Genomic DNA, 12528 nt, shown 5'->3' with positions numbered 1-12528 from the left:
ATTTGGAAGGAAATTCTATCTCTATCACTATCATCCCTTTTACTTAGAGGTTTTAAAACCGTGGAGATTTGAGACATTTTATTACCCTTAATATATATATACGAATGAGTCGATTGGGAATATTATTATTAATGAACCATGGATTATTATAAATAATCTCTCAACACTTTATGAGTCTTATAGTTTGGATCAAGGACGGATCTTAGTTAGACAATCAATGAGAATCAGAAATTAAAGAACAGTTGTCTCGTCGTCGTATGGGCTACCCGCTGATGTTCATTCACAACCTCATTGGAGAGTGAGCCTCGAGCTCTTAAGCTTGAAATAAGAGTGATGTGTGGTGGTGGAGGTAAAATATGATTGACTATTGAGCGTGGACGAACAGACACAGCCTACTGACTACTAAATATGTGATTTCCTTTCCTCTCACTGATTTCTACTCCGAACTCACTGTATTTGTAATTGTGTCGAATAAAGTATTATCTAGTCTATACTCAGGCTCTCTATTCTGAATCAGAAAACATGGGTAGCCTTATGAACGTATTATCGTAGTATATCTGAAAGGAGAAAATAAATTAAACTATCCGTTATATCGAGGAGTCACTGTGAGAAGCTATAATTAGTGCAGTCCAAATATCTTGAGGCGGTTACCCACCAGTGGCATGGAATGATTGCTGTATAATATTGCAAAATAACTGAAGCCAGAAATGTAAACCATATGATCCCTACCGAGTGGTTTAAAGGTCACTACTTCACCTTTAAACTTGAAGGTTTTAAGCTTGATAGCCGATAAGGTCTTGAATACACGCTGGCGAAAAATCCCAAATTAGAACGAAATAACTGTTCAGTGATTGTTGCTTTTCCCTGTTTGCCTGATTCAGACCATTTTGTGACGTAAACTATAAAAGTCATTAATATATACTATAATCATACTGATACCATAAACAACAGCATACTATGGGAGAGAAAAAAACTTTCTGTTGAGGAGGAAATTAGGAAAAGACGACGGAAGTTGATAGGAAACACATTGAGAAAATCATCAAACTGCATTACGAAACAAATGCTAACTTGGAATCCTGAAGGGAAATCGAAGAGAAGAAGGCCGAATAACACTACGCCAGTAATTGGAAGCAGACACAAAAGGATGAATATCAAATGGAAACAACTAGAAAGGATCACCCGGGACAGAGTTGGATGAAGAATGCCAGTGAGCGGCCTATACTCCTCCATGAGGGGTAACAGGTGTAAGTAAGTCGGCATAATTCTACTAATTTATATACCATATGTTGCTTATTTACTTGCTTACGCCTGTTACTCCTCGTGAAGGTGCATAAGCCGCTCACCAACACTCTCCATTCAACCCTATCCCCAAGCAATCCTTTCCAGCTCTTTCCAGTTGTTATTCATTCTTTTCATATCTGATTCCATTTCCCAGCGTAATGTATTCTTTGGCCTTCCACTTTTCCGCTTCTCTTCAGGATTTCAAGTTAGAGCTTGTCTCGTGATACAGATTGATGATTTCCGTAATATGTATCCTATCCATTTCCATCGTCCTTTCCTAATTTTCTTTTCATCTGGAAGCTGGTTTGTTCTCTCCATGTAATATGTAATTAATTCTAAATGAATTCTAACAATCTTAGAAACTATTAATTTCAATTATAAATTTTAGTGTTCATGAATTATTCAACATTAACTATCACTACATTGTTCATACTTGTTTGTACTAAATATGAAGTCATTGTGATTAATTAACTTATTATTTTTAACAAAATAATATGATTGAAGGATTAAAAAATGTGTGTATAAAACTCACTAATGGATATCTATGAGATAATTTACCACCTGATGAAACCTTTGCACCGAATCCAAAAGCAGGAAATAGTTGATCACTTTTGATATAGTTATTTTTTTTGTAAAAGAAAACAAAGCATTTATCAGAAAATGTAACGTAAACATTATATATATATATATTCAGAGGGGGGTTTTGTGTAGATTGTAGTAATTTAATAGTTGAATTCATAGGTCAATTGAAGCTAGACCACCATGAAAAATCTAGAAGCACTGGGCAGGATCGTGGATGAGCACTGCTGAGCAGTCCCATACGAGGATGAAGTGGCTCTCCAGTGCTTCCAGGTTTTCCATGGTGATCTATCTTTAGTTGACTGATGTATTTTACTATTATATATATGGATCTTTTCAACCTAATTCTTAACATGAATATTGGAATGTCTTGATCGATTGGAGTACTACTGTACTGTAAAATTCAATTCTTCTTCAATGATCTACGATATTTAATCTAATTTTAACAAGTAAACAAATAACTTAATAAATTACTCATAATTGTCAGTTGTTGAAGTTTATGTTAGATTTTGATCATCGATTCATTCATGTCACATGTTGTCTTCGTTTAATTTCATCATTATTAGTGCATTTAAACACTTTTATCATTATTCTATTTTTAGTGTGTAATAAATCTTCACCAGTTGGTATTACCATCTTTTATGTGTTTTACGAACTACATTTACTGGTACCAAGTACCAATTCTTTAGCTGATTATTTAGAGCATCTATATATTTTATTTCGATAGGTGTAGATATTTTTTCAGGGATGAGTACACGAAGTCTTCTGATTCAATGGAAAAAGAAGAAATCTAAATCTCAGTAATCTAACAAATATTATTAGTACAAATGAATTCTCATTGAAAAAGCATATTTTCATTGTGATCAAATTTGAAATGAAACCATTCAAAGGATTATAGTTTTATCTACATTTATAAAGTATTTTATTAAGTGACTATTTAATTTTTTATCATATTGACTATGTAAATTATGATGGAGTTTTATTCTCTGAGTTGAAAAGTTTGGTCAAGGAGATTTCATCGTCCATTTGAATGACATCATCAACACAAACTTCTACTATGTATATTAGCTTGGAATTACACAAGATTCATTTGAAAGTATTATGATTATTTTAGTTACAACTTATCAATAACTACTTAATACAATGATGTTTTTAACACTTATCGTAGTTATTTTTCTTGCATAAGTGATATATTTTAAGTTATTAATGGATGATTTTAAGTTTACATGATATTACAGTTTAGTTAATGGAGTCTCGCTCGCGAAACTGATAAGTTCTGGGTTCGAATCCTGTGAGGCGGGATCGTGGATGAGCAGTGCTGAGAAGTCCCATACTAGGATGAAACGACTGTCTAGTGCTTCCAGGTTTCCCATGGTGGTTTAGACTCAATTGACTCATGATTTCAACTATTGAAATTTCTAAAATTTCCACAAAATCCCTTCTGATAATAATTCATTGTCTTTGTGACTACATTAATATAGATTCTAGTTAACTTTTATTTTGTTTAGTATTGAATTAATTCTCTTCCACTAAGAATTAATAGATGACTTTCTAGAAGTAAATAATGCTGAAGTTCATCCAAACACTAAACTATTGATGTAGGTTCTTGATATCAGTTAAGGTATTTATTGAAAACTATATTTTATACTAACTGTATTTTAAAACGAATCGATCAAAATTTAAGAGTATTGCATTGTTCATCATTAATGTTCTTTAATAAATGTCTTCAGGAAATTCTACTAAGATTTTATTCCTAGAGAGTTACATTCTACAAGAACTAAGTCCTCTGAAAGTATATGACAAGCAATAGCATAATAATTGTGAATGAAACTATCTGTACTGTACCGAATAATGGTGTACTAATTCTTGGCTTACATGTTTCTGTTTAATCCGGGATAGTGAAATAAGACATCTTATTACTAAATAAGTTTAGAAGAGGAAAGAAACTAGGTAGCAGAATTTAAATTATTTGTCGATTGATAAAAATGTCTAGCAAATAAACTATCTTTAACATTGTAAAACCATGCTTCAATTCCAGTTTATTTTATAACACAATAAATAAGACAAAAATGGAATACAATAATAATAATAATAATTTTTCTTGAATAATCTTACCTGTCATATTCTTGAAGTATTTCCATTACAGCTTGTATAGCAACTTCATATTCTGTATGAGATTGAGATAATTCTATTTGTTGACTGGGTGTATTTGTTATTGAATTCATTGAAGCATGAGTTGACATATCGACAGCCACAACTACATTTATACTAAGACTGGAGAAACAAAATAATAGTGAACAGGAAAGTGATAAAGTAATAACAACCAAGCAAATGAAAGACAGATAGAGGAAGAGAGAGAGAGAGAACAATGTGCAAAGTAGTTAGTATGTATATATGGAAATTCAATTCCGTTTAACATAATATACATCGATGAAATGTCACATTTTTCTTTAGCGATTATGCATTTTGAAGAGTTGAGTAGAATAACACAAATTCATCTTATTTTGATGGGATTATTTTTAATTCTTTCAAATTTATAATTGTACCTTTAACTAATTGATCTCACTCAATTCGTATTATACTAAACGATCATAAATCTAACTGTATCATTATGTAATCAAGTAATTTTCTAGCTTCCTAGTCTTTAGTCAGTATTCTGTCGTTCTAGGATCTTACCTTGTACATTGTATTTATTGGGAAGAATTAAAAAAAACACATTCTTGCTCACAGTGTATGAATCATTGCTGCATTATGGTGAACTAAACTCATTTCTAACTACACTTATGTAAATATATTGAATTATGTGTATGATTTTAAAAATTATAAAATGTAAGTAGATGGTAAGAATCTAATGAAATCAAATGAATTCATGTTATTCTGGTCGAATGTTTATTCTTGCTCACTTCAAGATAACAACGGAAACTATGTGTGCTATGTCTATATGGGATAAAAATGATTTGATTTTTACATTTTTTATAATCAATTACATTATAGAGTTTATCGATCCAGTGTATTATTATTATTATTATTATTTCTATCATGGTTTCGGTTCACACTAGTTAACATTCATTTGAAATGTAACGTTTAACAGTTTAAAGTAGACAAATCATAGTTAGATAGAAAAACTACGTGACTAGCAGGTACATTGGGATAAACATAGAAAGCTAAATATTTATAATTATAAAAACTGTTTCAATCGCATCTCCAGATTTGGGAGCAAATTTTAATCGAGAACTGGAACATTTCAAAACAAATCCAGCTAAATGTTATTAATTTCATGCAATTGGTTCCCTTTATGAATTTAAATAAAGTAAGAACAAATATTGGTGCAGAATAGTATGAATTTATATTATTTCGAGGTTTCTCGTCAGCTGCTTACAAACCAAAAATGTGATAGAATTTTTACATTGAGATAGAGTGAAAACAATTGACATAGATGAGTGTAAATAACTGGGTTACAATAACAACTACATATTTTTGATTGAGATCATGAACCGATTGATGTTAGACCACCACCTTTGGAAACCTTGAAGCACTGAACGGCCGTTTCGTCCTATTGTGCTTACTAGTGACTAGCTTCGTGAGGGAATTCTCGGAGTTCTAGTGAGAAGCCGTGATCAGTGGAGCTAATTCATGTCGGGTAGAGACAGGTATCTACCTCTGTACAATGGAAGTTGGTCGCGCAATTTCGTGGATTGGTTGATGTTAGACACTATCACCATTGGATGCCGGCTCAGTGGTCCAGTTGGTTAAGCGTTCGCGCGCGAAAAAGAAGGCCCTGGGTTCGAATCCCGCGAGCGGGACCGTGGATGCGCACTGCTGAGGAGTCCCACAATAGGACGAAACGGCCGTTCAGTGCTTCCAGGTTTCCAAAGGTGGTGGTCTAACATCAATCGGTTCATGATCTCAATCAAAAACGTAATAATCTCCACAACCCCCATACTAGTAATAACTATATATATATATATATATATATATATATATATATATATATATATATATATATATATATATATATATATCTAGAACAGGTCAGAGGTCAAAAGGAATTAATTTGGGTTGGGTGGTGTAATAATGGAATCGAATAATCATAAGATCGGTTACGCAATAATAATGAAATAGAATTTGAAAAGTTAAGATAATTTAAGAGGATCAGGTGGTAGAAATGTGTGAATAATAATGTGGTTTAAGAATTATGTAATAGGGGAGGAGTATAAATAGTTTAAAATGAATGAAAAAATGGTTACCAGGGTAGTGATAAGTTTATTAAAGTCTCTTTTTGAATGCATAAGTCCGGTTTAAGTTTTTGATCATAATGGCTTCAGCAAAACGGAGAGTGGTCGTACTTCTTTGTCCGTTGATAATTTTGAAAGCATGTGGAATGTTGATGGTGTGTCCGGTGTCAAGTAGATGTCGAGCTATTACCAGTTATTACCAGTGCAAAAACAACAAATAATGATTTGCTAAAGTATAATGCTAAGTTTATATGGACGAAATTTTCAGTAGAATTTGCAAACAATTGAATCGAATCAAGTCACTGTTCAAAATTATAATATATTACTCTGGGATAGGGTCTATCCCTGGAAAAAAGATTCTGAAATGTTTCAAAATCGTAAGCATTTATCAGTGATAAACAGTGTTTCGAAAATCTTTATTTTTTCTTTCTTGTTTACTACTAATGAATGTTAATAGTTATTTTCAATGTTCCCGAATTTCTCTATGTTCATCGATCGTATCCTTCACTGAACAGCGAAGGAAGGAATTTTCGAGGTCATCACAGTTTTCAACTTAGAATGATATACTCATTTAGTTATTAATCTGACTATAAACTTTTTATTCCATGTAAATGCTTTAAGGTATAGAAATATAGGTATGAGGTTGTGGAGACTGCTAAGTTTTAATTGAGATGACTAATCGATCAGTGTTAGACTACCACTGAAAACCTGGAAGCACTGGATAGTGGTTTTGTCCTAGTATGGGACGCCTCAGTAGTACATATCTATGATCTCGCTCGCGAGATCCAAACCCAGGACCTTCGGTTCCGTGTGCGAACACTGAAATCCCAGACTACTGAGCCGACATTCTACGGTATTAATGTCTAATTTCAACTAATCCATGATCATCATCCATTGTCTGATGTAGATACCTGTATCTACCTGACACAGATTAATTCCAATGGTCAAGGATAAGATTTTCTATGTTATTACCTTTAATTGATTCATTTTAAACTTTTAATAAATGTTATTAATCATTGTCATCAATTTTTGTGTATGTTCCGAAAGTTTACAAAAAAGTAACATACAAAGTTAGGTAGAATCCCAATGGATTTAATTAGCTTAAAATGTTTCCTTTTTAACACCGATCTACCTTAATTGTTTAAATTAAATAAAACCAGATTCGGACATCCATTCTACCCTTTAGGCGATATATACTCAAAGCATTCAAATTAATATACTCGTACACTTACAAATACACATTCACACAAATTCTTTAAACATTTCTTATATTTTTACTTGACATAATTTTGTTAATTATTTAAGTAGTAGAACTGATCGAAATGAAAAAAAGGATGGTTTAGTACAAATTCAGTTATTGTAATCCAGTGAGAAAATGTTGAGGATATTTTAAAATAAAGTTTGCTTGCTTTAGTTATTTCTAGCCTGACCATCTTAAAATTTATTTTTAAAAAAAATATGTGATTGAATAACAGTATCGTAAAGATAATACCGATTGAATGTTATTTAAAAGGAAGCTTTTCACATTCTTACATGAATATCACAATCAATACACCAATCTCTTTCATCCAGTACATTACGGTTTCCGATTAGATTGCATTTGTAAGGATTTGTATTTTTAGTCAGTTACTAATGGCATATGCTTATCATGCACAGATTGTATACATATTATCATTTAGTTACAAGCATTTGGTAAAGCTGAAAAGTGGCTAGAAATGAAATCTTGGATGAGAGTTTTGCCTTATTTTGTCACAGGTCAACTGAATGCATCTACGTAGTAGTGATGATATTCATATTGAGATTTGAACCTAGTCCTTTTCATTTAACTGTGAACATTAACAATGGGATATAGATAGGTGTATGTGTTGAATACTCAAAAGGTTAAAACATTCTTTCTAGATTTTACACTTAGCCATTATTTAATATGAGTAAAAATCCATTAAAGAATATGATAAAAATATCAACTAGCTCATTGATTATCATCTGTAAGAAATAAACAACAATATTTTTTGTTGACCGTACACATATCAACTGAAATAAATAATAAATAAGAATATGGACAAATAATGAATATTGATTAATGTGATTTATTAGAATAATCCTCTCAGATAAGTTTAGTAAATCTTATTTGAGTGACATAGTGACAAAACGATAGGTTGATTACATTATAAACTAATATACATACACATCTAGAAATTGATAATAATAATAATGCATTTTAGATAAGAATCAGGATGATGATGATGATGATGATGATGATGATAATGTATATATATACCGATGAAAACAGGAAATAACCAGATACATAGAATAATATGACATTCATATGATGAGGTCATCTAATTATAATGATTATACTGACTAAGAGATTAAATAAACAAGAGATATATTAATATACATATCATTATACATATAAACAGAAATGAAGAAAAAAATAACCATGAATTACATCTTATGTTATTAGTTTAATGTGTCATCATATTAGGAAAGATTAAGATAATTTGTGAAAATAAAGTGTATATGTATATGGAAAATAAATGAGAAAAAAATGTATCAGAAGGGGTTTTGTGGAGATTTTAGAAATGTCAATAGTTGAAATCATGAGTCAATTGAAGCTAGACAACCATGGAGAACCTGAAAGCACTGTACGGCCGTTTCGTCCTGTTGTGGAACTCCTCATCAGTGCGTATCCACGACTCCACCTTGCGGGGTTCGAACACAGGACCTACTGGTCTCGCGCACGAGCACTTAACTACTAGACCACTGAGATGGCTGGCATCCAACGGTGTTAATGTCTAACTTCAATTAATCCACGAAATTGGGCGACACATCCACCATTGACATCAGTGAGTTCCTATCTCACAACTGACCCGGTTGAACTCCACTGGTCACTGCTTCTCACTAGAACTCCAGGATATACCTCTTGAAGCCAGTCACTAGTGAGCATATGTTGCTTAAATGTTACAAATGACGTGGAAAAGTTGTTAGGTTACAATTAAATTCACCATTTAGGTAATCAGAATTTATATGAAGATAGTATTCGATACTATTTAATTAAAAGTTTACAGATTACTCATTGTTTCAGTTCCATTGTGTTCACTAATCATGAACGGAATAATTCAATGGTAACATTTCTGATTATAAAATGTTAATGTAAGTTGGAAACATTAGTTACTCTATGATTTCAGATATGTTTTCTTAACAAATATCAATCGACAAAAAAATCTTGATTAAAAACAGGATTCTTACAGATTATCTTCAACTGATATGGAAACATAGTGCTCTGTGATGTTATGTAATTGTGATTATTAATCACATTAGACCAGGATAGCATAATACTGGCTCTTGCTCAGAGATCAATCAATCAATCGGTCAAATAACACATGAGACGAAGATTAAATGTCATTTATTCAAAGAGAAATTGTAGGACCACAACAACAGATTTTCACTTTCAGCCAATATTGACCACCAATCGATTTTTATGAAATTTATCATGATGAAAACGTCTCATCAATATCATATAATGTTTAGTGAGTCTTATTATACAATACAACTGTTGTTATTTGGAATTCATATTGTTTCAAAATCAAAATTACACGATGAAGTTCACATACTTATATATATTAGTGTCGAGCCATGATGCAAAAACTAAATAAGGATTATCAGTAAGGATAACTAATGAGATATGAACGAAGACGAAACAACTGTTAAATGCTTAGTGGCTTTTAAAGATTCTTCAGTCGGGATCAGTTCACCATTAAAAATAAATTATATCAAAGATTCTTGATCTTAATTGACTGGCTTAATTTAATAGTGATAACAAGAAACTTTCATGGAATTTTAGTGGCTCTTTATCTGACAACAGTAATATTGTATGAATGATTGTTATTGAAATATATATACCGCCTATCGTCGTATATAATTATCGACTTAACTCTCGTTAGTGTGTAGTGACCTACTTTTATCAAGAGAACGCGATTGGTGTAATGAAAACAATTATTATTATAACCAATTATACTAGGGATTGTTTTACCGTACTTGTTTTTTTAATTGTACCAAAACACATACATTCTTCTGTTGATTGTGACCTTGCACGAATTCGGTTACGCTCAGTAACCACACTTGTAACCTGGCACGACCTCGGTATTCTTTCGATACCACAAGATCGTCAACAAATACATTTCGACTACAGCCACAACTGCTTTCTGATATTTGGATTATGGGGGATCTTATCGGTTAAATGGCACGTGGTCTTCCTGTAGTGTTGATCATAGTCAACTGCGACTCAACGCCACACTACAAGTGAACAACGGAATTAAATAAACCAAATACGAGAATGAAGTTTTATTTCGTACAATCGTTGATCTGCACAGACCATCAGGGTATGGAGTGCAGGAAGTCAATAGGAGAGAGAGTGTAGCGAAACTAAATGACGCTCAGTGGAGTAAATGAGTGAGCCAACTCAATTCAATCAATCATTAATCGATATTTATAGTTCAATACAAATAAGTTACAGACATGTGATGAATACCATTTTAGAAAATGCACACACATATGTTTACATAAGAACAATCAACGTTAATAAGCGAATAATTAACATGGTCAAAATGTGACTCAAAAAAGATGAATAAATTGACCTGTTCAGAAGCTAGAATAAGTTATATGGGCTTAACATAGTAACTAACACTACAGATTAATTTGTAGGTAATATTTTCAGATAATAACATAATTTACAGGGCAAATGTTATTGAAATATACACTGATGATAATAGTTTATAAAAATTAAAAGTGCAATACATTCGTATAGTTTTTTTAAAATTGATTCTATTACACATTGAATTCTTAGACAGATAGGATTTTCGTGCCTCTAGGTAACCCTTGTGCTACTGATAGAAGAAACCAGACAAGTAGTGAATAGGTCTTTATTTAGATCTTCGCACATTCACAGTGGAGCGTGGGGTTATTTGTTCAGACAAACAAAGGCTCTCAACATTCAGTATAAGATAATAGGAAATATAACGCCTATACAAAATAAGGAAGTGAATGAACACTTGAATTATACTGTTTTGGCATATGCTTAGTTGTTTGAGGTCAACTCTTAACCAACCAACCTAAGCTGTTACAGAATTACAAGAAAAAAGTTGTCACACATTGATATATTCTGATTTAAAAAAAACAGTTTACTTACCCACCAAATATATAATCAAGAAATGAAAATTTCGATTGAGCAAAATATAATTTTACAGTAAGCTAAACAAAAAAAGAAAAAAAGGAAAGGAAAATAAAACGATAAACAAAATCTTTGTTGACAATAATGATAGCTTTCATGAGAAGATTGATGGATGTTTCAATAATGTTACCTGATTTTTCATTGATATTAGTCAATGACAAAATACAGTCTCACAACATCTATATACATACGATAATGAAAACTTATAACATACAAGTGGATGTCTTTAATGTTATTGAATTTCCTTGGCTAGATATCTTATCTATGAAGCTTTTATTGTTGTTCTGGACAATATCATCACAGTTTACTTCATGTAAAAGTTAGGACTTTAGTTATTTCACAACCATTAAAAAACAGTTTTATTCTTATGGTTATATTGATTATTGATTATTTTTGTAGATTGCTTTAAACTAGGATACTTAACTCTACATGAAGTAAACACTTATAATGTTGTTCAAACGATATCAAAAGCTTCGCAATTCATTCACATAGCTCATAAAACACATCAACTACATATATATATATATATATATATATATATGAAGAGAATAATTAAATAAAACAATGAAATCCTTATAGTGGAGAATTCACAATGTCATTATTTCCAATATATAAATTTCGTTTTACATTTTAAGAGACCAACAACAGTTTGCCTGTAGATTTGATAATATTTGAGCAATCTATTTGTTTAATATCAGATGGGTTTTGTGGATATTAAAGTAATTTCAACGGTTAAGATCATGAGTCAGTTGAAGCTAGACCACCATGGAAAACCTGGAAGCACTGTACGCCCGTTTCGTCCTGTTGTGGGACTCCTCATCAGTGCGCATCCATGACCTCGCCCCTGCGAGATTCGAACCCAGGACCTACCGATTTCGCGCTTGAGCACTTAACCACTAGACCCCTGAGTCCCACAATAGGACGAAATGGCCGTCCAGTACTTCCAGGTTTTCCATGGTGGTCTAGCTTCAACTGACTTATGATCTTAACCATTGAAATAATCTAGTTGTATTTACTATGAAATAAGGTAAGAAAAAAACTAATTCCAAAGGTGTTATTCCTATAATCGTATAAAGATGATTATCACAATGAAATGAATGATGCGGTTATCACCTTTAGTTTAAACTTTATTCATATAAATAATACAATCATATTGTTTTTAGTTGTTAAGGTCAATGAAAAGTGTCACTGGTAGATAGAAAG

At 31.9% G+C, this 12528-nt stretch overlaps 1 protein-coding gene across 1 annotated transcript in view; it reads right to left on the bottom strand.

Moving 5' to 3' along the window:
- CPNE8_3 (Copine-8) overlaps positions 1-12528 on the bottom strand; it is a 148366-nt gene that overhangs the window by 17757 nt on the left and 118081 nt on the right. Inside the window, exons 15-17 of the mRNA XM_051212952.1 lie at positions 11284-11345; positions 3976-4134; positions 1814-1889 (exon numbers count right to left, since the gene is read on the bottom strand). Coding sequence (XP_051073408.1) covers positions 1814-1889; positions 3976-4134; positions 11284-11345 — 297 coding nt within the window. The remainder of the gene's footprint in view (positions 1-1813; positions 1890-3975; positions 4135-11283; positions 11346-12528) is intronic.

The sequence above is a fragment of the Schistosoma haematobium genome, chromosome 1 (genome assembly GCF_000699445.3).
Source record: "Schistosoma haematobium chromosome 1, whole genome shotgun sequence".
Taxonomy (NCBI): domain Eukaryota; kingdom Metazoa; phylum Platyhelminthes; class Trematoda; order Strigeidida; family Schistosomatidae; genus Schistosoma; species Schistosoma haematobium.
This window is presented reverse-complemented; position numbering and strand designations above follow the sequence as displayed.